This window comes from Camellia sinensis, chromosome 14, assembly GCF_055761805.1.
Source record: "Camellia sinensis isolate YWXY chromosome 14, ASM5576180v1, whole genome shotgun sequence".
Classification (NCBI taxonomy): Eukaryota; Viridiplantae; Streptophyta; class Magnoliopsida; order Ericales; family Theaceae; genus Camellia; species Camellia sinensis.
This window is the reverse complement of record NC_138974.1, coordinates 43,973,144-43,999,165: the sequence shown is the minus strand read 5'-3', so window position 1 is coordinate 43,999,165 and position 26,022 is coordinate 43,973,144. Positions and strand designations below refer to the sequence as shown.

General features: G+C 40.2%; 1 protein-coding gene across 12 annotated transcripts; it reads right to left on the bottom strand.

Moving 5' to 3' along the window:
• Positions 1–619: 619 nt before the first annotated feature.
• LOC114317633 (uncharacterized) lies at positions 620–25,416 on the bottom strand. Of its 12 annotated transcripts, none has more exons than XR_014351441.1 (10): positions 25,006–25,416; positions 24,148–24,261; positions 23,870–24,004; positions 5,427–5,549; positions 3,925–4,030; positions 3,791–3,848; positions 2,517–3,710; positions 2,030–2,173; positions 1,835–1,922; positions 620–1,367 (listed from the first exon to the last, which is right to left on the bottom strand). XR_014351441.1 is itself a non-coding variant. In XM_028264394.2 (9 exons), the coding sequence occupies exons 1-8, from the start codon at positions 25,103–25,105 to the stop codon at positions 2,066–2,068; spliced, it is 1,779 nt and encodes a 592-aa protein (XP_028120195.2). In that variant the 5' UTR covers positions 25,106–25,416; the 3' UTR covers positions 1,649–1,922; positions 2,030–2,065. The 12 variants fall into 12 exon arrangements, 2 of the variants coding, with proteins under 2 accessions (XP_028120195.2, XP_082763280.1); XR_014351444.1 differs by having other exon boundaries at positions 620–931; positions 1,835–1,928; positions 2,030–2,110; XR_014351443.1 differs by having other exon boundaries at positions 620–931; positions 2,030–2,110.
• Between the last annotated feature and the right edge of the window lie 606 nt (positions 25,417–26,022).

Here is a 26,022-nt window from a genome sequence, read left to right as displayed (position 1 = left end):
GCCAAAAAACCAACAATCCATACTAAAAAGTCAAAAATTCTCTTTTCTCTCTACTTTTTACACATCTTTTCATAAAAAGTCAAAAAATCATTCCAAACATACTAATTTTTTTAATTTATATTTTAATCAAATAGATAAAAAATTACTAAATTAACCTGTTTCCAAATGAGGCCTAACTCATTAGATTCTAAGAAATGAGCCACGTAGAGAAGACAAGGAATGAATCCTCCCTCGGTTCTCGAGCATCAAAAGGTGATGTCAGCAAAAGACCAAGTGACCAAAATGACGTGGCAATGGGGGGACCAGCACAGGTACGGTGGGCGGGAAGCATAGGGTCACGAGTGGGACTCTTGCCAGATGTCCTTTTTTGTCCTCATTCTCTATGCACAACGCCTCACGTTAATTCGGTCCTCCATTAATTTACGGAAAAATATATACTAATATAAAATACAAAATACATGACTCTTAATTAAAATATAAAATTTAATTACTTCAAACTTAATAATTATTTATAATTGATCTAGCAACACTTCTAATATGGACAAAAGAAAAATAAAAAAGGAAGAAATTCTCTCCAATTGCAAAAATTATTAAACAAGTCAAACACCACCACATCATGTGTCTATCTAATAATATTGTGTGATTTATTATTATATATTTTATTTTTAAAATTATGTAATTATTTACCATTGTTTATTGAGCTAGCACACAACCAATATGATTTTCTTAGAATACAAGATAATGACTCCTCGAGTTAAACATCAAATTAGGCTTGAATAGAACCAACTTGGGAGGATGCAACTTATCATTCTCCTTGTGGGGACATAATTTTTGAATGATAACACGTGACCGAGGTGGTACCGAAGTGTCAACTGATGTGCCACGTGTGCTGATCATGATGCCGAGGTAATCTCGGCAAGGCCGAGATTATCTGCGAGAATACCGAAATCCGAGATAAGTGGATAAGGAACAAGAGCCCTATAATTGGGGAGGACTTCAATCTGGATAAGGATAAGACTCTTAAAAAGTTTATCTCAATCTAACTGGGAGTCCAAGATTAACATTGAGACAGAATCCATTGGAGCTAGGCTTCTATTGAGATTAGGTCAGTGTTGGCTATAAAAGAGAGGCACCCTCGTGGGTCTAAGGTACGCTTTTGATATTCTGAATAGTGAGTTAAGCACTTTTACTATCTTTGAAAGATAATTGACTTGATCGTCAGAGTGCCCCGGATAGTCGAACCACCACCGGAGTCTCTTCTTTCTGTTGCAAGTTATTCGAACTTAATCTATTCTGCCGGTGCTTTCCAGCTGTGTACCTGTTTGGCAGTGTGGTTGGAATTTGACACACACACTCCTATTTCTCTCCTATAATTAAAATAAATAAATAAAAGAAAAGAAAGACAAATAATCTCAAGTGGACTTTTGAAACATAACCATTTCCCTATCCCTGAGAACATACAATTATCTGTTAATTTTTAGTATTAAATGCAAATGTTAGCGTTTGATGATGGATTTTTTTGTTTTGTTTGTTTTTTTTTTTGGGGGGAGGGTTGTGTGTGAGTTGAGTTTGAATTACCAACTGTACAAGATTTTAGATTGCTTTGAAAAACAAATATGCTTTTGTGGCTTGACCCAAAACAACGAACTTACAGAAAAAGAAAGCAAACATCTCTTTGCAACGGCATGTGAACATTCTCCAATTAATTGACAAATCGCTTGAAATCAAACTTAAATGGAAATGGTATTGGAAAGTAATTCCAAGGTAAAAGAAAAAGAACTAGGCAATATACCTCTTTTTGATTTAGCAAAGAGAGAGACAGAGTGGTAGTTACCTCTCAGCTTCTTGTGGGACAATTAGGTCCACGAGGGTATTATGCAGAGTGCTCTTGGTGGCCTGCTCATCAGTCCGAATTCGATCCCCTGCACCTTCCCAGCGTCAGTTAGGATACATCTTTATGTGACGTTTTTGCCATGTAAACAAAAATAAAATAAAATAAATTTTTTTAAAAAAAATAGTAAATTCATACCTCTCGGCTTCTAGTCCATGACTAGAGTTGGTAGAATTAGTAGAGCCCAGAAACCAAGTAATGTATGTCTGACTTCTTGATCTAGGATATAAAGAACAAACAAATGAGAGCTTGCATATGTATATCACAATGCAGAAACAACACCTGCATACATACAGAGAGAGAGAGAGAGAGAGAGAGAGAGAGAATTTTGTAAGCAAACAATACTGCAAATCACTCTATATGCAATTCTACAACAAACAAAAGGGTGCTTTCCTAATGTTGCGGTTATTGTTGCCTCATTTGATCAGCTAGAGGAGTTCCAAAATATCTCCTCAATATGCAAATATAGTTTTTCGGTTGATTCACTGATATGGTACCAAGATTTGAAAAATCAAGAATGTGCTATCTTCACCCTACCATCTAAACTATAATATTATTTCCAATCTTTTTAATGAGATTAAAAGATGTCCAGTTAAAACGCAGCTACCAAAGAAACATCACTCACCATCACGAGCTAAAAATAACAGCAGCAATTGTACATTGGAGATCTTCGTCAAAGCAGTGGCAAATGAAAATTGTATAAGAAGCATCAAATGTATACCCTTTTGTCATCATCATAATGTATATCTTCTTCAGGTCTAAGCCAGCTTGTACTGTCAAGCAGCAAAGGAAGATAGATCTCTCTGTCATCAAGAGGTATCTGGAAATCAATGGAAGACCATTCATGACTGTCAAGTGTATCTTCTGCAAAATGAGTAATGGATTGTCTGTGGTTTGAGCTATACAAGCAATCCTCTTGCTCCTCTTCTGTAAGAAGATAAGAACATGGACTTTCCTTTTGTGGAGATTGAAAACCGTCATCATAAGTAGACAAGTGAAGTTCACCAAAGGAACCGCTCATTGATAAGCACTTCCATCCAAAATCAAAACGCAGTTGTGAGGGAAGGACAAGTGATTCCAAATCTGGATGATGCTTTTCACTGAAAACCTTGTTTATAACAAGAAACTTCTCCTCTTCAAGGAATCTTCCCACATCCCAATTACAAAGTTTGGTTGAATCAGGTTGTGGTAGTAAGGTATGTTTGGAAGGATAATTGGAAAAGGACAAAGAGTACGGCTCGCTTGCATCAAAACTTCCATCCAGACAATGCTGGTGATGATGATCCCATGAATTTGCAAATGTGGAATGCGAGTTCATCTCTGTGTTGCAAGTATTAATTGACGAGTCTCCTTCATCTTTCAAGTTGTCAGAATCCCAACCCAATTGCAACAAAGTACATGGCTCTCTTCCAGTAGCAGAATCATCCAGATCTTGAAATTCGTTCAGCTCTTTAACACAAATTGATGTAGTAGATCCATACTTATCCAAATTAGAACAAAAATATGGATCACGTTGAGTGATCAAACTTGCAGTACCGCGTTCATAATCAGAACCAAATTTCTTGTTTTCATACTGATTTTTTTTTTTTGCAGCATAGCTGGTTGAGGGAGAATCAGAGCCTTGGGTCTCCCATTTTGAGGTAATTATCTCTCTTGATCTGCAACGGAAATCATCCAAGTACCACCCCTGCTCATCTTCCACAAGGTCCCTTCTTTGAGTCCAATGAAATTCCTTGTCGCAGGTATTTGAGTCGGGAAAAGCATGTGATGAATATTTGGTGTCAGCTCTCATCTGCGATGGCTTTGCATCCCAGCAATGCTGGCAGACAGAAGTTTTCAGCCTAAAAAGCAAGTGCTAAATAAGACTTCAAACCGCTTACAAAAGCCAAAAGATCATACATTGTTTTCATTATTGTCGGGGAACAGCCGATTGAGGAGAACAGAAACCAAATTACACCTGAAAAATATGAACTGAATTCATAACAAGATATATAAAGAAAACGAAACAACTAAAAAGCTGTCATACAGCTAACCCCTCCAAACAGCTCTCCTTAACCTCAGGTAATGAGGTCTCCACAACCCACTGATGTAATTTCTTTCTCTTTCCAGAAAAGACTCTTTCATCCTGGAATTCAGTCCCTAAAATTCAAGAACACTTCAGTATGTTCTACTAACCAATACCTTTTTAAACATTAATAAGAGAAATGAGACACTGCATAAATTTGATACTGATAGAAAGTGTTTCAACAAATTTACATTTTGAGAATTGGAAATAGAACATGATTTTTCTAATAACTTGTTGCAAAAGAAAATAAAATGTTATCTGATTGCCACGAAGGGGCTGATGATTTGATGCCGAAGCAATTTGGATATCTTGCAACAAGATCCCAACAACAAAATATTCCATATTCTTAACGTTGCATTCTTTTTTCTTGGCCATGAATATGGCATATGTGAATATAATTGAAGTTTTGTGCAAATATAACCTATGCTTCAAACAGGTCTATGCTATATTTGTGTTCATTCCTGCCGCATAGATCCTCCCAAGTATGTTCAACATTTATTGTTTTCTTTCCCCCCTCCCTCCTGTATATTACTGTACCAACCAAAAAGGTAGTGTTGAATATTTGAAGGGGTGAAACGATAACCTAGAACTTCAAGTTTTGTAGGATCTCTGCATGTTGTATGATGAGATATATGCAGATGAGTGTTTGATTTGGTACAACAGCTTGCACAAAATAAGGAAAAGTTGTGAATAATATCAATAGTCTGATTCATACTACAAGATTTGCCAAAACAGAGATTTTAAGATCCAAGCTAAAAGTATGATACTTCGTAATATTACGATAGACAGCATGAACAATAAACATTCTAAATTATTTAAATACAGATACACTCCTAACAGAAGAAAACAGAGAAACAGAACAAAACAATGCATTGACAAGCTCATTGACACATTGATAGCTAAAATCACATCTCGTAGAATGTTTCATTTATATCAAAGAAAAAATTGAAGAAATTTATTTCCTATATAAGATCAATCATTTCAAACATTACAATTTAATTGCCAAGCATTTTATCCTTACAGTCCAAAGAAAATGACACACATACCTATGCTATTCTAGGGTTAAAAGCTTTTAGCTTTGGTTGTTTTTAAGCTGTTACTTCGATTTCTTAATTTTATGTTTCAAATTTTTTTTTCACTGTTTGTTTATTGTTACTTTAAGACAACATAATCATCATTACAACATGGTTTGAACTCCATTTGAAAGGTTTTTGGTGTATTTTCCATGGTTGCAATGGGATATCATGAGACGAGACTAAACTGAATAGGTTCAAATGAAAGAAAAATATGCAAGATGCCAAAAAGGCAGATGTAGCAGGTGAATCAAGACTATGACTGAAAGAAAAGGGCCAATCATTTGTATACTCCCTTTCACTTTATGATATTTCTTTTCATTGATTGACAGAAAGAAAAGACTAGCTTTGTTTCAAAAGAATGGCTTAACCTGAAATGTCCAATCACAATGCACACCTGAATTCTTTAATGCACCACAAAGGGGTGAGAGGAGCAAATTGTGGTTAATAGGTTTAACTTTTTCAATGAGCAATGGGGTCCCGATGACCTTGTGGCTATTTTCACCAAAATTAGTTGCCTCTGCATCATATAAAGTAAAAAATAGCAGTCAATAAATTATTACTAGTGAACAAAGAAAATTTTATGCCCATTGATTTGCAAAAAAACTTCATCAAAAGGAAAAAGAAAACTCCAATCTACAGTGGACGTTAAAATCCACCTACTCTCCACCTACTTCACCCACTTAAACCTACTCCACTAAACCTAACCCACTACACCACTACCACCTCCACTTCACCTACTCCTTACCTACTACACACTCACCTACTTCACCTACTCTCCACCTACTTCACCCACTTAAACCTACTCCACTAAACCTAACCCACTACACCACTACCACCTCACCTACTCCACTAAACCTAACCCACTACACCACTACCACCTCCACTTCACCTACTCCTTACCTACTACACACTCACCCTCTTCTATATATAGGAATCATGAATCATTGTAATAGATATCAATATAAATCAATCAATAATACAATTCTCTATTTCTCTTTATACATTAAATTTCTACATGGTATCAGAGCAAGGTTAAGCACTTAGTATTTTTCGTTTCACCGGCGGGCGGCAACCTCGCCTTGGCCGCCCGCCGGACCTCAACCTATTCCGCTTATTTTCTACACATACCTTCCCATCACTGCCTAAATCCTCTCTCTTGAGGCCAATGTGAATTCCTCTTCTTCATAATCTGCACTAACTGTGGCATCTTTTCCTGGGGCAAACTCTGCAACCCAACACTCAATCTATGCTTCTCCTCCATGCTCATTTGCCTCTTGTTAGGATCCTTCGCCTTCGGCTTTGGTTTGGGCTTCGCCACAGCCTTGAGCTTCACTGCAGCTTTCAGCTTCACGGCAGCCTTCGGTTTCACAGCAGCTTTTGGCTTCGCAGCTGGCTTGGCCTTTGCCGCTGGCTTGGGCTTCACAGCGGCTTTAGCTTTTGGCGCAGCAGCTTTTGTCTTAGCTGGAGCCTTCTTTTCCTTTTTCGCTTTTACAGCCTTCGGCTTTGCTTCCCTCTGGTGGCTCCCCAGGTTCCACCTGAGCTGCATGATTCATTTATAGCTGCAATTGATAAGGGAAGTATTAGAACAATGCCCAATAGAAGTATGCCAGCTGCTCCTTACCCTACTCCTGGAGCACTATTAATAGGTGATGCTTTCAACATGCGTCATCCTTTAACTGGTGGAGGAATGACTGGAGCCCTGTATAAGGTGTTTTGTGCATCTCCTGATCAAGCAAGGAAGGAAATGCGTGAAGCATGTTTTGATTATTTGAGCCTTGGAGGTGTGTGTTCAACAGGACTAGTGGCTTTACTCTCTGGTCTAAATCCTAGCCCATTGAGCTTGATACTCCATTTCTTTGCTATAGCCATATATGGTGTTGGCCGTCTCTTGCTACCATTTCCTTCCCCTAAGCGCCTGTGGATAGCAGCTAGATTATTTTTGGGTGCATCGGCTATCATTTTTCCCCTCTTTCTCTCACATGGGCTTGTCCCCTCTCTCTCCTCCGTTTGATTTCAAAATCCATTATTTTTATTTATTTTCTCCAAACCACTTTCCTTATTTCCCCCATCTTTCATTTTGATTTCAAATATATTTTTATTATTTTTTTCTTTATTTTTCTTTCACATTATTTTTTAATCTTTTTCAAATTCCATTCATACCATATAGCTTTGCACACCAAACCATCTTTTATTCATCTCAGGGATCAACCCCGATCACAATTTTAACAAAAAAAAAAAAAAAAAAAAAAACAACCACAACAACACAAACCACAACACCACAAGATTTGTTTTCTTTTCTGCAGACGGCCACCCACCGACCTCACTTTTTCGCCTATTCCGCCGGTCTTTTCTTCTTGCCTCCGTCCTGGGCGGCCCTTGACGGTGTTGCCTCCGTGTTTCCCACTCCACTAGGCACGATCACTCCACCCTGCTCCTCCACTACAGCATATGGCGGACCTCCAAATCGGAACATAACGGTGGCCTTCCGCTTCAACTCCTTATTTTCCGCCTTTAGCACACTTATCTCTGCTCGCGCATCCTTATACATGCGTTGGAGCAGAGCCAGTTGGGCGTTTAACTGCTGCACCTCATTTGTCCTACTCTGCAGCCGGTGCGACAAGTTTGTGACCGCAGTCATAGTTTCAACACAGGACTTCAATGTATACTGATTAGCTTCAATATCCGTTTGCACTGCCATTTTTTGCTCCACCGACCGCATCGGAAAGTTCAACGGAGCAAAACCAGAGGTGTTTGGTTGAGGTTCACTGGCCACCGCACCAGTTATCTCTCTTGTTGACTCGTTGAGGTCGGGAAAGAGAGTGAGCAGACCACGGGAAGAAGAGACTATGTTCTGGGTAGCTGAACGGGAAGAAGAAGCCATGTTTTTGGGTTGCTGAGTGTTTCAGAGAAGGGTTGGTTACAGAATGTTACAGAGAACGAAGAGGTTTCAACTGGTTTGTTATGCTTCCAAGCCTCAGACTTCGCTTTGGTTTATAAAGACAGAGACGACGAGGCCGACACGCGCTCTGTCAATCACGTGCATCGCCGCGTGTCAGGCGCCCCTTTTGATGGCTCGACGCTTTCTGTCGGGCACGTCTTTTGATGAAGTGGGCGCGCCTTTTGATGGCACGCCTTTTGATGGATTGGGCACGCCTTTTGATGGCACGCCTTTTGAAAGATTGGGCACACCTTTTGAGGGTGCGACTTTTTAAGGGTCCGACAAGACTCTGTAAACTGTCCCGACATTGATTCCGGTTAGCTCCTTCATGGGTCCGACAATACTCTGTAAACTGTCCCGACATTGATTCCGGTTAGTTTCTACAAGGGTCCAGCAAGACTCCGTAAACTGTCACCACAACTGTCATAACATTGTCTGCTACAACGGTCCGACATGACCCCATAAACTGTCTTTTACATCGGTCTGACACCGCCATCCAGTGTCCTCTACACCGTTATGACACCACCATACAGTGTCCTCTACATGGTTATGACACCACCATACAGTGTCCTCTACAACGTTATGACACCACCATCCAGTGTCTTCACCAATGGTCTGACACGACCATACAGTGTCTCTTATCCTCTTTTATTTTTATGTATTTTCTTGTTTTGTTACTCTCTCCAAACTCAAGTTGGTTAGTTCCTATCCCCCTTGAGTTTGCGGGGGGCTGTTAAAATCCACCTACTCTCCACCTACTTCACCCACTTAAACCTACTCCACTAAACCTAACCCACTACACCACTACCACCTCACCTACTCCACTAAACCTAACCCACTACACCACTACCACCTCCACTTCACCTACTCCTTACCTACTACACACTCACCTACTTCACCTACTCTCCACCTACTTCACCCACTTAAACCTACTCCACTAAACCTAACCCACTACACCACTACCACCTCACCTACTCCACTAAACCTAACCCACTACACCACTACCACCTCCACTTCACCTACTCCTTACCTACTACACACTCACCCTCTTCTATATATAGGAATCATGAATCATTGTAATAGATATCAATATAAATCAATCAATAATACAATTCTCTATTTCTCTTTATACATTAAATTTCTACACACCTGAATTCTTTAATGCATTAAATCAAGATTTATTGCTCTCTTACTACATGTACAGCATGAAAAAAATGTCCATTGAATACACTTATACTGAACAAACCCGCCAACCCAGTGTTTTTAAAGGCTCAAGGCGCACTAAGGCGCTGAAGGTCTCTCGGGGTCTAGGCGCAAGGCTAGGCGTGGGCTTTATTGAAGTAAGGCGCACAATCTTCGTAAAAAATAGAAAAATTAACATGGACTAATCATTCATAGTACTAAGACAATTTTTTAAAAAATAAAAAGTAATCAAGATTCAAGACAAAATATAGAATAATTCTCAAAGCCATGAAAGTGCATATTACATAACATTCCAATTTTCAAAGATCAAATAATCCACATTCAATAAAATAAAAATAAAAACATAAACACTAAACATCCAAAACATAAATATCCAACAAATACTAATATACGTCTTAACACTTAAAAACATCAATATCAAAAGAAATGGTAGGTTAGGTCGGTGTTAGTCAATCATTATCCCCAACATCAATGGCAACATCTTCTTCTCCATCAGTTGATTTATATCCCTCAACATCTTCCTCCTCTGTATCATCTGAGCCCGCTTCCTCTTCATCTATTAATTGAAGTGGAGTCAATGTTGATGATTTAGATATCCTCGGTTGTGCCTTTGAGCGTAAACTTGTTGCTCTACTTGCATGGCTCCTTTCTTCTACTCCAGAAGCTCTAGCAACAGTGGCCCACGTCAAGCCATCATCATCATCATCAAACACAGGCTCATTATCTTCATCTGATTCTCCATCCATCCTCCCAAGCAACCACTCATTGCTTTCATCAATATTTTGCATAGATATGGGATCAAGAGTGTTGCGCATGTCATACCTAAATCTCAATGTTCTATTGCATTTGACATACACTAAATCATTGAGACGTTGTTGTTCCAATCTATTTCTTTTTTTTGCTATGAAACTGCAAGTATTAAAAAGATATTAAATTCTATATAATGAGAATAAAAAATATTTGAATTGAACAAAAAATTAGTTAGAATGTTAAATACTCACATGTTCGAATACACTCCAATTTCGTTCACAACCCGATGAACTACATGCTAGGCTAAGGACTTTTATGGCAAAAGTTTGCAAGTTTGGAGTATAAGAACCATATGATGCCCACCAATCAGCTGCGATAATCCACTAGTTAGAAATAACTGTTACCAAGGATTGAGTTTTACTAAAAGTATTACTAAAAATAAACTCTATGAGTCTATAATATATTACCTGGTGCTCTTATATTTCTTTGTCTAATCGCAACAGACTTACCAAAAAGACTCTCAGCCTTCATATAAATACTCATATCAGTAGTGATCAAATCTTGAACAGTGACATCCGGGACCAACCTTTGCATGCATTCATAAAACCCATTCATCACTTCATGATCTTTTTGCACCTCTAACACTTTTGAGTAAAAGAATTATGGGTTAAGAAAATGCGCAGCTGCATGTAAAGGCCGATGCAATTGGACATCCCATCTTTTGTTGATGATTTCGAAGATTTCATTATACTTCTCTTCTTTATGATCAAATGAGCTTGCAATGTATTCTTTTACCCTATCCATTGCCTCATAAATGTATCCCATGGGAGGCTTCTTCTCGGTATCAACCAATCTAAGCACTTTGACAAGAGGACCTGAGACCTTAAAGGCAAACACAACAGTATTCCAAAATGAAGGCATCAACAGAGTTTGTGCCATTCTTTTACCCTGTGCCTCCTTTGCCCATTTACTTGAGGTCCAGTCTTCGGTGGTGACCATCTTTCTCAAATTGTTTTTTTGTTGATGCATCCTAGACAAAGTCAAAAAGGCAGTTGCAAATCTAGTTTTTGCAGGCTTGATCAAATTCTTCAAATTTGTATAACGCCTCATCATGTTTAGCAACGTAGACCGATTGTAAATGTAGCCATGTACTGCAATACCCCTTTCAAATGTCTTTTTCAGTCTAGGTATTTTGAAAATGTCTTCTAACATCAAGTCCAAACAATGAGCAGCACATGGTGTCCAATACAAGTGTTCATACTTAGCTTCCAAAAACCTCCCTATAATGTAACAATAACGAAGAATTATTATTTTCAAGTTTTTAAATTTTAAATACAAAACAAACTATGAGTAAACAATTTTGATGTAAGGAATAAGGAATTATTCTTACCCGCCAACACATTAACTGTAGCACTATTAGTGATAACTTGCACCACATTCTCTTTTCCAACTTTCTCCACAAACTTGTCTAGTAATTCAAATAGCTTTTGCCCATCCTTTGAATAGCTAGAAGCATCAACCGACTCAACAAACATGGTTCCTCTTGGACAATTAACTAAAAAGTTAATCAATGTCCTTCCTCTCTTATCAGTCCAACCATCAGCCATTATGGAACACCCGTATTTTGCATAATCCTTTTTATGATTCTTCATCAAATCTTCAATATGTTTCACTTCTTTTTTGAGTTGGGTAACCCGCACTTCATGGTAAGTCGGTGGGTTCATACCATGACCATATTGGCCAATGGCTTCAATCATTGGTGTAGGAACCCACACTTCATGTCCTCATCATGTTCGTGAGCATCGGTATGATTATGACTTGTTTAGCTTGCATGTGTATGTTGTGATTTGTTTCGCTTGAGCTAATGCGATCCGTGTCTTGATTTGGAAGCCTTGTGATTTGTCTAAGTGTAGTATGCTTGTCTTATTCCTTCCTTGATGTGAAACTTAGGTTACGCCTTGCCTGAGTTATGCTAGCCGACGTTATTCCAATGCCGAGGTCATCTTTAGTCTAGCATTAGTATCTTGAAACCCCTTGTCGACCTCAGTCCTTGCCTTGACCACATTAGCCGAGATATTACCTTGCAACCAAGTGATCTCGTCCTGGAAGTGGTATGACCTAGGCCGAGGTGTGGCGCATCTAGGCCAAGATGTGGCACAGCTTAGTCAAGTGTTGTCCTTCCTAGCCGAGGTCATTGTCACCTTAGTTGTCGAAGTCTTTGTTAGCCGATGTCACCCCTTGCCGGAGTGCCACTCCGTGTAGCTTGTTAGATATGCCTTGTTGTTGGTCGATGTCATAGTCTGTCAGAAAGCCCATACCGCTTTGCTTGTTGAACACCCTTCCACCATGCTTTGTCTGGCCTGTCAGCCACCTTTTCAGGATGAACCCAACCAGTCGCCGCCACGTGTCTCAGCAGAGGGTTAACCCCAGAACCGGGTATAGAAAACTATCATTTTAGTATCATAAACTTGCCTTGTAGAGAGAGAAGCTCTAGGAGGAAGAAAGAGTTTTAGAGTGAGGAAGTAGATCTTCAAGCTTGATTCCTAGAGATCCAACCGTTAGATCCGCGTTCCAAGGTTAGATTCTTGATCTGCTCATGATGTTCTTTATGTTTATGTTATTGCATTGCATGATTGGAAATGATTTGTAAGCCATGCATCGTTTTGAAGCTCGATTCTAGAAAGAGAAAATGACATTCATGTGTTCTTCAAGAAAGTCTTGTTTTGATCCGAAAGCTTTTCGCCTAGACTCAAGTTTTGTGTTTGTTCTTGCATGATTTTCAACTACGGGTACCCAGGTCCATGTTTTCAAACTCATAGCACGAAAATCCCAGATTTGTGATGGCAGATTATGATCAAACATTCGTATTTTTCATGTTTTCACACTCATGTTCTTCATGTTCATCAACAGAGGGAAACCCAGAGTTCCCGACCTCTTTTCCTTGCATGTGGCCCTCGGGAACACACCTCGGCAGGGAGGTGTGGAACCTCGACCTAGACCTGGTTGGTGCCCAGCATGTTTTCCGAAAACATTTGTGTACATGAGAGACTTGTTTGAAAGCGCATTCAATAGGCTTTGCCATGTGTTGTAGGACTTGGGCTTGTCTCGACCCCGACGTGTGAAGAAACGAAGTGAGTGGTATTTCTAATAAAGCTATGTTACACTTGTTTTGATAAATCTTGTTTTGCCTTGTTTTGAAAAGTACTTGATCTAGCATGAATGACTATCCCTATTTTGTATATCAAATGCTATCTTGTTTTGATGACTCGTCTTGAAAGTCCTTAGTTGCAGGGGACTATAATGCAACTGCACTCTTGTCTTGACGGTCCTTAGTGCTAGAGGACTCTAAACTTTCGCAGCACAGCTTGTCTTGACAGTCCTTAGTGCTAGAGGACTCTAAACTTTCGCAGCACAGCTTGTCTTGACAGTCCTTAGTGCTAGAGGACTCTAAACTTTCGCAGCACAGCTTGTCTTGACAGTCCTTAGTGCTAGAGGACTCTAAACTTTCGCAGCACAGCTTGTCTTGACAGTCCTTAGTTGCAGGGGACTATAATGCAACTGCACTCTTGTCTTGATATGTCATCACCCCTTGAAATAAGTAGATGTTATTAACATCCAAAGAACTTGAAAGGCCGGCAATGAACTTGATTTCCCTCTTGATTGTAAAGTATGCTATGTATTGTTTTGAAAGAAATCTTGGATATCAATCATGCAAACCTTTATTTCTAATATCATTCACTGAGTATCCAAGCTCACCCTCTCTATATATATATGTAGGTGATGAACAAGAAGGCATTGAGGCCTAGACGTGATTGCCGATGTGTTTTGGGCGCATAGCCGACATGTTTTGGATTTGTGTTTTGCATCGTCTTGAAGATTATGCTTCTCGGCTTATGTTCTTTGTTTGTTTTGGCATATGTCGGCTTGAGAAGCCTTTTAGTCAGGATGTGTTTTGTATCTCATTCTTGCTGTACTTAAATTGTAAGACTTGTAAAGATGTTTGATGTATGACATTCCATTGGACTTATGCACGGCTCTCATGGACTATTTAGATTTTATATATGTATATATATTGCTTCCGTACTTGTAAGCCCCATATTTTATACTCTGATTGTGTGTGATTTTTGTAAGACGGCCTTCGGTAACCTCGGGTTACTGGCCATCACGGCACCAAACTACTAGGGGCGGTTTGGGGGCGTGACAGATTGGTATCAGAGCACAAGATCCTTGTAGTACGTTAATCACACACCTTGAGTTCTAGAGAGCCTAGGATTTCCCTTAGAAGAATGTTAAGATTGCATCATATTGCTTGCTACTTGACTATGTGTGCATCGTTTTGGCCTAGACGCTCGTTACTTGCATATGTGTTATCTGTTTAGTTGTTTTAAAGTCTCATCTTGCATCCCCCCCCTAGCACCATGAGGAGAGGTAGACCCCCGGTTGGCCGAGATCGATCGGAAGACAGGTTGGAGAGGTTGGAAAGGTTAGTCGAAGGCTTGGTTCGTGAGCAGAGACAACCTAGGCCGCAGGATACTGGTACCACTTCTATGCATGCCGAACAGACGAATGGCCGATATGCAGCTCCACCTCCTCCAGTGCCACAAGTGCCTATGCAGCAAGCTTTGTATGGGAACGACACGATAACTCTAATCAGAGAGTTCAAGAAGATGAAACCGCCGAGATTTCAGGGAGGCATAGAACCAATGAAAGCCGAGGCATGGGTTTTAGAGATGGAGAAGTTGTTTGAAGTTTTCCCCAGTACAGACGCCCAGAAGGTATCTCTGGCAGCATTCACATTAGACGACGATGCTCGTAGGTGGTGGATGATGGTCCGAGAAAGCAATCCGGGTTTGACTTGGGCAAAATTTTTGGAGTTGTTCTACAACAAGCATTTTCCCCTTAGCGTCCGAGACCGAAAGACCACGGAGTTCCAGAATCTGACACAGGGGAACAAGACAGTGGCAGAGTATGATCGTGCCTTTACTGAACTAGCGAGATATGCGCCTCATATGGTTGACGACGAGTACCGAAAGGCGAGGAAGTTCGAAAGTGGGTTGCGTGGACCGATACAAGATCGGGTCAATATGCTCAATATGCCGACGTACGCCGGAGTACTGGACAAGGCCATCCTGGCTGAAGCTAATTTAAACCGATACCAGAGTTCAGGTGAGGGTCAGAGGAAGAGACAGAATTATGATAGTCGCCGAGTTCCGTTCAATGCCAAGAAGAAGATAAGCACAGACAGTTCCAGCAACTCAAATCAGGAAGGTAATGTTAAGCCGATGTGCGCGAGTTGTGGAAAGCTACATTTCGGGGTTTGTCGTTGGGCAACAGGAGCTTGTTATGAGTGCGGCGAGATAGGCCATCGCGTGAAGGACTGCCCGAAAGCAAGGACTGACAATGGAAGGAGGGATGGAGACACCTCGGGCTCTGCACAGAACAACAACGTCGGGAGAATACAGGCAAGGCAAGGCAGAGTTTTTGCATTAGTACCAGGAGACGCCCAGAATGCCGAGGCGGTAGTGTCAGGTACCATCTCAATTTGTTCTCAAGATGCATACGTATTGATTGATTCGGGTTCTACGCATTCATTTGTGTCCACTATATTCGCCGAGAAGTTGGATAGAGAATTAGAGCCCCTTGATTATGTATTATCTGTGTCTACTCCATCTGGGAGAAATATGATTGTAACATCCATTTATAGGGCGTGTATTGCTATGATTGAGAGTGTAGAATTGTTAGTTGATTTGATGCCATTAAACATGACTCACTTCGATGTTATATTGGGAATGGATTGGTTAGTGGCGAACCATGCATCCATTAATTGTGTTACTAAGAACGTCACATTGACGACCCCAAGTCAAGCCGAGGTCATTTTCCAGGGTAAAGGAGTAGTACCCCCACCTTACTTAATCTCATCCATGAAGGCCTACAAGTTGATCCAAAAAGGATGTAAGGGTTATTTATGCAGTATACTAAGTGATCTGAATGGAAATGTTGAGTTAGCCGACATACCCGTTGTTGAGGAATTCCCCGACGTCTTTCCGGATGAGTTGCCTGGCCACCTTATCGATAGAGAAATAGAGTTTACTGTGGACGTCTTGCCAGGAACACAACCTATCTCCAAAACACCCTACAGAATGGCTCCAGCAGAACTTAGAGAACTGAAATCGCAATTACAGGAATTGTTGGATAAGGGATTCGCCAGGCCGAGCACTTCACCGTGGGGAGCACCCGTTCTATTTGTTAAGAAAAAGGACGGCACCCTTCGTCTTTGCATTGACTACAGAGAACTTAATAAGGTGACCATTAAGAACAAATACCCATTGCCAAGAATCGATGATTTGCTTGATCAACTACGAGGAGCACGAGTCTTTTCCAAGATTGACCTTAGGTCAGGCTACCACCAGTTGAAGGTTAAAGCCGAGGACATTGAGAAAACTGCTTTTCGGACAAGATATGGCCACTACGAATTTTTGGTAATGCCCTTCGGAGTAACCAATGCCCCAGCAGCATTCATGGACCTGATGAACAGAGTCTTTAAGCCGTACCTAGATGAGTTCGTCATTATTTTTATCGACGACATATTGATCTATTCTGGGAGTGCGAGCGAGCACGAGAATCATCTGAGACTCGCCCTGCAGACCTTGAGAGATAAGAAGTTGTACGCCAAGTTAAGTAAATGCGAGTTTTGGCTTTCCAGCATTTCATTTCTAGGGCATGTGATCAATGAAGATGGTATATCAGTTGACCCCAGTAAGATTGAAGCCATTGTGAATTGGCCGACGCCGACCAACGTGTCCGAGGTTCGTAGTTTTCTGGGTTTGGCAGGTTATTACAGAAAGTTTGTGAAGGATTTCTCGAGGATTGCAGTGCCTTTGACACAACTAACCAAGAAGGGAGCAGCTTATGAATGGACCAATGAAAGGGAATCAGCTTTCCAGGAATTGAAGACGAGGTTAGTCACAGCACCAGTTCTAGTACTACCATCAGCCAATGAGGAATTTCAGATTTACAGTGATGCTTCACATAAAGGTTTGGGTTGCGTGTTAATGCAAGAAGGTAAAGTCATAGCGTACGCGTCTCGTCAGTTGAAGCCCAATGAAAAGAATTATCCTACCCATGATTTGGAGCTAGCTGCCGTGGTTTTTGCTCTGAAGATCTGGCGTCATTACCTGTATGGAACATCTTGCCAAGTTTTCACCGACCACAAGAGTCTGAAATACTTGTTCACCCAGAAAGAGTTAAATATGAGGCAGAGAAGATGGCTCGAGCTGTTGAAGGACTACGACATGCAGATTCAGTATCACCCAGGTAAGGCAAACTCCGTAGCCGACGCATTAAGCAGGAAACTAGTCGGAAGTTTGGCGTGTCTGGCAACGGTCTCAGCGGAACCGACAATCGTTGAGGAAGTGAAGAACAGACAGATGGAAGATAAGTTCCTAAAAAGGGTAATTGATGAATTCGTCTCCAAGCCGAGGCCAGGTTACACAGTGGAAAATCAGGTGCTTAGGTTCGAAGGAAGATTGTGTGTAGCCGATGTACCAGAGTTAAAAAGGAAGATTTTGCAAGAGGCCCATAGTTCCAAATTTGCCATTCATCCAGGGAGCACCAAGATGTATCGGGACGTAAAGCGGACCTTTTGGTGGCCAAACATGAAAAGAGAGATAGCCGAGTTTGTATCTCAGTGTCTGTGTTGTCAGCGAGTGAAGGCAGAACACCAGAGACCAGCAGGACTTCTTCAACCCTTGTCAATTCCTGAGTGGAAATGGGAGCACATCTCCATGGATTTCGTAGTGGGTTTGCCGAGGACGCAAAGAGGTATGGATTCCATTTGGGTTATAGTCGACAGGTTTACTAAGTCAGCTCACTTTTTGCCGGTCAAGACTACATTCAATGCCAACCGACTTGCTGAATTGTACATGAATGAGATCGTTAGGCTTCATGGTGTGCCGATGTCCATTGTGTCAGACCGAGACCCGAAGTTCGTTTCTAGATTTTGGCAGAGTCTACAAGGAGCCTTGGGAACAGAATTGAGATTTAGCACAGCCTTTCACCCCCAGACCGACGGACAGACAGAAAGAACGATTCAGACACTCGAAGACATGCTCAGACTGTGCGTGTTGGACTTCCAGGGAAGTTGGGAATCGCATTTGCCATTAGTAGAATTCGCATACAACAACAGTTATCAAGCCAGCATAGGCATGGCGCCGTATGAAGCTTTGTATGGAAGGGAGTGTAGATCGCCGATATGTTGGACTGAAGTAGGAGACAAAGCTCTAATTGGCCCCGAGTTGGTTCATATGACAACTGAAAAGATCAAACTCATTCAGCAGAGGATTAAAACTGCACAGAGTCGACAGAAGTGTTATGCCGACCAAAGAAGGAGGGAGTTAGAATTTGAAATTGGGGATCATGTATTTTTGAAGGTCTCGCCGATGACAGGAGTTTCGAGATTTGGGAAGAAGGGTAAACTTGCACCCCGATATATTGGGCCGTTTGAAATTCTTGAGAAAGTTAACACCGTTGCTTACAGACTCGCTTTGCCGCCAGATTTGAGCCAAGTCCACAGCGTGTTCCATGTTTCGATGCTGAGAAAATATATCCGAGACCCACTGCATGTAATAGACTACTCCGGGGTTGTAGTTAATGAAGACTTGGGCTACGAAGAGAAGCCGATGAGAATTATCGACAGACAAGTGAGGCAGTTGAGAAACAAGTCGATATCAATGGTGAAAATCGAATGGGAGAAACATTATGGCGAGGAGGCCACATGGGAAAAAGAAGAGGAGATGAAAATCCGTTACCCGGAGTTATTCGTAGGACAAGGTAACTTAAGTTTGGGGACCAAACTTCTTTAAGGAGGGTAGACTGTAGGAACCCACACTTCATGTCCCCATCATGTTCGTGAGCATCGGTATGATTATGACTTGTTTAGCTTGCATGTGTATGTTGTGATTTGTTTCGCTTGAGCTAATGCGATCCGTGTCTTGATTTGGAAGCCTTGTGATTTGTCTAAGTGTAGTATGCTTGTCTTATTCCTTCCTTGATGTGAAACTTAGGTTACGCCTTGCCTGAGTTATGCTAGCCGACGTTATTCCAATGCCGAGGTCATCTTTAGTCTAGCATTAGTATCTTGAAACCCCTTGTCGACCTCAGTCCTTGCCTTGACCACATTAGCCGAGATATTACCTTGCAACCAAGTGATCTCGTCCTGGAAGTGGTATGACCTAGGCCGAGGTGTGGCGCATCTAGGCCAAGATGTGGCACAGCTTAGTCAAGTGTTGTCCTTCCTAGCCGAGGTCATTGTCACCTTAGTTGTCGAAGTCTTTGTTAGCTGATGTCACCCCTTGCCGGAGTGCCACTCCGTGTAGCTTGTTAGATATGCCTTGTTGTTGGTCGATGTCATAGTCTGTCAGAAAGCCCATACCGCTTTGCTTGTTGAACACCCTTCCACCATGCTTTGTCTGGCCTGTCAGCCACCTTTTCAGGATGAACCCAACCAGTCGCCGCCACGTGTCTCAACAGAGGGTTAACCCCAGAACCGGGTATAGAAAACTATCATTTTAGTATCATAAACTTGCCTTGTAGAGAGAGAAGCTCTAGGAGGAAGAAAGAGTTTTAGAGTGAGGAAGTAGATCTTCAAGCTTGATTCCTAGAGATCCAACCGTTAGATCCGCGTTCCAAGGTTAGATTCTTGATCTGCACATGATGTTTTTTATGTTTATGTTATTGCATTGCATGATTGGAAATGATTTGTAAGCCATGCATCGTTTTGAAGCTCGATTCTAGAAAGAGAAAATGACATTCATGTGTTCTTCAAGAAAGTCTTGTTTTGATCCGAAAGCTTTTCGCCTAGACTCAAGTTTTGTGTTTGTTCTTGCATGATTTTCAACTACGGGTACCCAGGTCCATGTTTTCAAACTCATAGCACGAAAATCCCAGATTTGTGATGGCAGATTATGATCAAACATTCGTATTTTTCATGTTTTCACACTCATGTTCTTCATGTTCATCAACAGAGGGAAACCCAGAGTTCCCGACCTCTTTTCCTTGCATGTGGCCCTCGGGAACACACCTCGGCAGGGAGGTGTGGAACCTCGACCTAGACCTGGTTGGTGCCCAGCATGTTTTCCGAAAACATTTGTGTACATGAGAGACTTGTTTGAAAGCGCATTCAATAGGCTTTGCCATGTGTTGTAGGACTTGGGCTTGTCTCGACCCCGACGTGTGAAGAAACGAAGTGAGTGGTATTTCTAATAAAACTATGTTACACTTGTTTTGATAAATCTTGTTTTGCCTTGTTTTGAAAAGTACTTGATCTAGCATGAATGACTATCCCTATTTTGTATATCAAATGCTATCTTGTTTTGATGACTCGTCTTGAAAGTCCTTAGTTGCAGGGGACTATAATGCAACTGCACTCTTGTCTTGACGGTCCTTAGTGCTAGAGGACTCTAAACTTTCGCAGCACAGCTTGTCTTGACAGTCCTTAGTGCTAGAGGACTCTAAACTTTCGCAGCACAGCTTGTCTTGACAGTCCTTAGTACTAGAGGACTATAAACTTTCGCAGCACAGCTTGTCTTGAAAGTCCTTAGTTGCAGGGGACTATAATGCAACTGCACTCTTGTCTTGATATGTCATCACCCCTTGAAATAAGTAGATGTTATTAACATCCAAAGAACTTGAAAGGCCGGCAATGAACTTGATTTCCCTCTTGATTGTAAAGTATGCTATGTATTGTTTTGAAAGAAATCTTGGATATCAATCATGCAAACCTTTATTTCTAATATCATTCACTGAGTATCCAAGCTCACCCTCTCTATATATATATGTAGGTGATGAACAAGAAGGCATTGAGGCCTAGACGTGATTGCCGATGTGTTTTGGGCGCATAGCCGACATGTTTTGGATTTGTGTTTTGCATCGTCTTGAAGATTATGCTTCTCGGCTTATGTTCTTTGTTTGTTTTGGCATATGTCGGCTTGAGAAGCCTTTTAGTCAGGATGTGTTTTGTATCTCATTCTTGCTGTACTTAAATTGTAAGACTTGTAAAGATATTTGATGTATGACATTCCATTGGACTTATGCACGGCTCTCATGGACTATTTAGATTTTGTATATGTATATATATTGCTTCCGTACTTGTAAGCCCCATATTTTATACTCTGATTGTGTGTGATTTTTGTAAGACGGCCTTCGGTAACCTCGGGTTACTGGCCATCACGGCACCAAACTACTAGGGGCGGTTTGGGGGCGTGACAATTGGTCCAAAACTCTCATAATTTACTGCATTAAAAGGGATACTAGCATCATACATCCACCTTGCAAATCTTTGCACTGCCCGAGCTCTCATTTCTTTTTTGTAAGGGTCATTTGCATCAATTTTGGTTTGTTTCCCTTTTGCTTGGTCTCTTCGATTTTTCACCACTGATTCAGGATTGAGTGTGAAGTAAACATCCATAGGCCCTTTTCTCTTTGGCATTTTTTATTTGGATTTGGATTTGGATTTAGATGAACCTTGGCTACTACTTGTCAACTTACGGTATTGATTGACATTGATCTCAACGACATCATCATCTTCCATGTCCATGTCATCGAAATCAAGCAACCTGTTCATTTCTTCTTTTTGTGTCTTTTTTTTTTGACATGAACTCTCTAATCTCCTCTTACATGAGAAGGACACGTCAGGCAAGCAGTGACATTCCTATAACCTCCCGCGAGGTGTTGTTTCACCCGATAAACACCTCCATTTGATACTTTACCACAAAAATTACACTTGAACTTGTTTAAATTATACTCCTCTACCAAATGGACATATTGCCACGCCGGATCTTTTCTATTACTTTCCAATGACATTTTCTACACAACAAATTTAATAAATGGAAAAATAATTGTATTAAAAGAATAAATGGAAAACAAATTTAATCCCTAACAGATAAAGGAAAAAAAAAGACCAATACCACATTGTATTAATTAATTATTTGTGAATAATTAATTACTTGTAATTTTTTTTCCCTAATAGATAAAGGAAAAAAAATATCAATAGCATATTACAAATAATTAATTATTCAATTATTTGTAATTTTTTTTCCGTAACAAATAAATTTTTCTCTTACATATTACAAAAAAAAAAAATTTCAATAGCATACTACAAATAATTTTTTTTCCCCTAATTTTTGTAATTTTTTTTGTAAATTCTTCTCTTACATTTTTTTTCAGAGACTCAACTCAAATAATTGAAAAAAAAAGAAAAAAAAAAGAAAAAAAAAAAAAAGAAGCAAAACAGAGCACTGAAGAAGGAGAAAGAGGAAAGTCGAGGGGAAAACAGAGCACTGAAGAAGTCGAAGCCCAAAAAAAAAAAAAAAAAACAGAACTGAAAGTCGAAGATGGAGAAGAAGGAGAAGGGGAGAGAGAGTCGAAGTCGAACAGACCTGCGAAGCCGAAGTCGAAGTCCATTGTCGCAGTCGCAGTCGAAGTCCAGCTCCAGCAGCCCAGTCGAAGTCGATTGCGAGGCGAAAGAGGAAGAGACGACTTCGATTAGGGTTCATTTGAGTCGTATTTGGCTCATATGGTACATGAGTTGTAATTCTCTGTGATTATGAGCCATTTGAAAGGTTCATCTGAGTCGTTAGATCAGATCTACCTCTTAAACAATCAGTCGCGCCTAGGCGAGAGCCGTCCAGTCACTGCTAAGGCGCGCGCCTAACTAAAAGCACCTCGCCTGGAACCTGTTCAGTCGTAGGCAGTGCGCCTCGCCTCGCCTTGCGCCTACGCGCGCTTTTCACAACACTGCGCCAACCGGTAGACGTATTCCAGGGAAGATATTGTTGGAAAATGGATTGTAAAAACTTATTTTTTGCTAACTTTGAGTATTAATTAAGGTAGGACCCAAGTGTTATTTTTGACATTTCTTGGGTTCATGTTTAATGCGGTGTAGTGAATAATATCATATATTTGGTTGCTCAAAATCATTTCCTGATGAATGAGAATTCAATACGCATTTTCGGGTTTGTGAAAATGACTTTAGGTGGGTTTTCTACACATTTGTGAAATGTGTTTATCCCACGTAGGAAAGGCTTAAAGATTTATATGAGTATATATACTTTAGCTTGCCATACTTGGGATGGTCCCCAAGGAGCACCCTAAGTTTTGTAAGGAGAGGAGTTATGGATAAAGTGGACTTGGCCCAAAACCACCACACACACACGCCGCCGTCCGTCCAACTGAGCACGGGTGCGAGGTCTGGGTTGTGTGTCGGATCCTAACTTTAATTTTTTTGACAAAATTCGTTTGAATTTTTTCAAATTCTTGTAGGAAATTTTTTTTCCTTAAGGAAATAATTCAAATCTTGCGCTAAATTTTCAAATTCAAAATTTTGAATTTTCAGGTCGCCTCCTTTCTAAACCGGTGTTGTTCCGGTTGCACCTTTCCAGCCATGTCCGAACAACCATCATGGCCTACCCGAACAGGTGCATGGTTGGCTATAAATAGCCAATCATTCCAACATTTCATTCCATCGAATTTTCTTCAACATTTCTTCCTCTTTTCGTCCTCCTATTTTCTACATCTGTTCTGCATTTAATTTTAGGAAGAGAAAGAGAGAATTACAGCATAGTTTTAGTTCACTAGACTTGAGTTTGTAGTGCTACAAATCAAGTATTAGTCGTTGCATCCTGAGAAATAGACGTCGTTAAATCTCGAAGCACCGGAGCAAGGGCAAAATCTACTTTAAGGAGATTGTGCTCAACACAAATCTAGACTTATAATTTCTGTAAGCAGTTAATTCGGAATTTAATTTATTTAATTATTTTCTGAATTATTTAATTTTATTTTGTTATTTATTTTATTTATACATTTAATTTACACACACACAACCACTAAGATATAACAAATTTTTAGGGAACAACCCCACACCAATCCAAAGTGATTACTGCTGAACCCACCTCTGGTAAAATCACTTGGTTTAACTTTTTTCAATTGGTTGTCCTTTTTATGTAAAGGACAAGAGCGACAGCAACCTCCTGCATCCTGCTTTAATTTCTTGAAGAATGCGTACTCGGAAGTCTTTGGGGCATTGGCTGCATATCATTTTGCATCAGATGAATAATAAATACTGACTATTTTTCATTGCTTCAAATCACCATGGAGTAAAGTGAGCATGAACAAAATATGCACTACTTTGGCAGAAAATGGAAATTGATGTGGAGAATAGGGTACTTACATCCTGGATCCCCAATTGCTTCATGTTGCATGGAAGAAACAGTGTGTCTAATATTTGGAGGACAATCCAATTCCGGATCTCTAAACTTCACTCTTTTTCCTCTGATTACATCATCTACAAGAAAGCAGACCACTTCAGCGAGAACCAACAAAGGCATTGCATAAACTATTTGGCCAGCATTCCTACATAGGATTAGAGCATCTCCAATCCTTCATGAAATTCATATTTGATTAAAAATGGCAAAAATTGTGCTACAACTATTTCATCAAATCTGTATCAAATCAAAGGAGAGGCAATTTTTTTCACCAAATCAAGAACGAACCAAATCCTTCATCAAATTCCCAACATTCATATTTTCACTCAAATTTGATGAAATTTTGAAAACATTAACGATTGAAGACGGTTTTCTTTCACATACAAGTTTCTAGGATAAGTTTGGAATTTTCAAAAACATATGATTACAAAAAAAATAAAATAAACTAAAAAATGGAAGGATTGGACTGCTCCATATCACATCAAGCTTTCAACCAAATTTTCACTCAAATTTGATGAAAAATGAGAGAGTACGGTTTGGAGAAGCAATTACAACCCCAAAGAAATTAGACAGTGGCAAAGGTTTCCAGTTGAGAAGTAACCCTAGATAAAGTTGCAAAGACCACGAATAACATTGAGTCATTGTTCAAATATGTCAAATCATCGCAATCAAAACCGGCATTCACAGCAAGTTACACCTCAAATTCAATCACCGTAGAAAATATTTTTAAATTGTATTGAATTGAATAGTAAAAGCAACTAATAATCTTAACAATGACACATTGAAGTCTAGAATTTAGAGAGAAAGGACAAATAGAAAAATACCTCCCGTTTCAGGATAGCTACGAACTCCATTAAAAACTCTAATTGAAGAACTTCGGATTTTTGGAGGATCTCTGGTATTGATTTCGCGTCTTCTCTTCATGATCTCCGAATCAAAAAGAGTTTTTATCCGAGCTTGTCAAAACCCTAGCTCTGGTTCGGTCGAGAGCACAAGAATTTTCAATTGCGAAGGCGGTTTGAAGATGGAACAGACTAAAAGCGGGGGCACATTTGGGCGCCAAAAACGCCGCATGAGGGGGACGGTTACGGGACGCCTCCCCAACTCTGATTAGAACCTTTTTTTTTTGAAAAATATTTTTGACAGGCTGGAAATAATATTTAAAAATAAATTTCCGATCACTTTTAGACCGGGGACGCTGATATATTTTCCAGGCCCGTCCCTAGCCCGACCCCCGGCCTGCTGGTGTTAAAAATTCGGTGAAATTACATATTTAACCTCAAATCAGATGATCTGGCAGATTACAAGTGGCAGGTAGGTTCACTTGGAGTGGGCTTTCATTCTGTTGATGAATTGGGCCGTAGGTATTTTGGGCCCACTTTGGGTTGGTTTTGGTGATACAAAATTGCTCAACTTTAGGCCTATTTTGAAAAATGTTTTTTTTTTCGAGAACTTACTGATAAGTCTCATTTAAAATTTATCTAATTTCAAAACAAAATACTTGAATCAGTTAGTCTTATATATTTTTAATTGTGATAAAAAAATCTTGTTAAAAAAAATATATTTAAAGACGTTGTTATATCCCATTACCACCAGACTTTCATTAGACGATCATCGGAAACTTGCCAGAATATTTAATATCACCGGGAACTTGCCAGAATATCACCGAAAATTCATCGAAGTACCGCCGGAATGTTCTAAACGTCATCGAAAGTCGTCGGAATGTCTAGAATGTTTGCTGGACGTCAAAAATATCGTCGGAGACTCACCGGAATGTCTGGAATATTACAAAAAAAAAAAAGAATAAACTGAGAAATTAAAGTGTAAAATATAGCAAAATG

Bases quoted from the DNA above. Each gene is read 5' to 3' on its own strand.
- LOC114317633 (XM_028264394.2), bottom strand. From the start codon at position 25,105: ATGAAGAGAAGACGCGAAATCAATACCAGAGATCCTCCAAAAATCCGA. The intron at 24,005-24,147 runs GTAAGTACCCTA...AATGATATGCAG, and splicing joins AGCAATTGGGGATCCAGGAT to CCAATGCCCCAAAGACTTCC. The intron at 5,550-23,869 runs GTGGGTTCAGCA...TATATGATGCAG, and splicing joins ACCAAGTGATTTTACCAGAG to AGGCAACTAATTTTGGTGAA.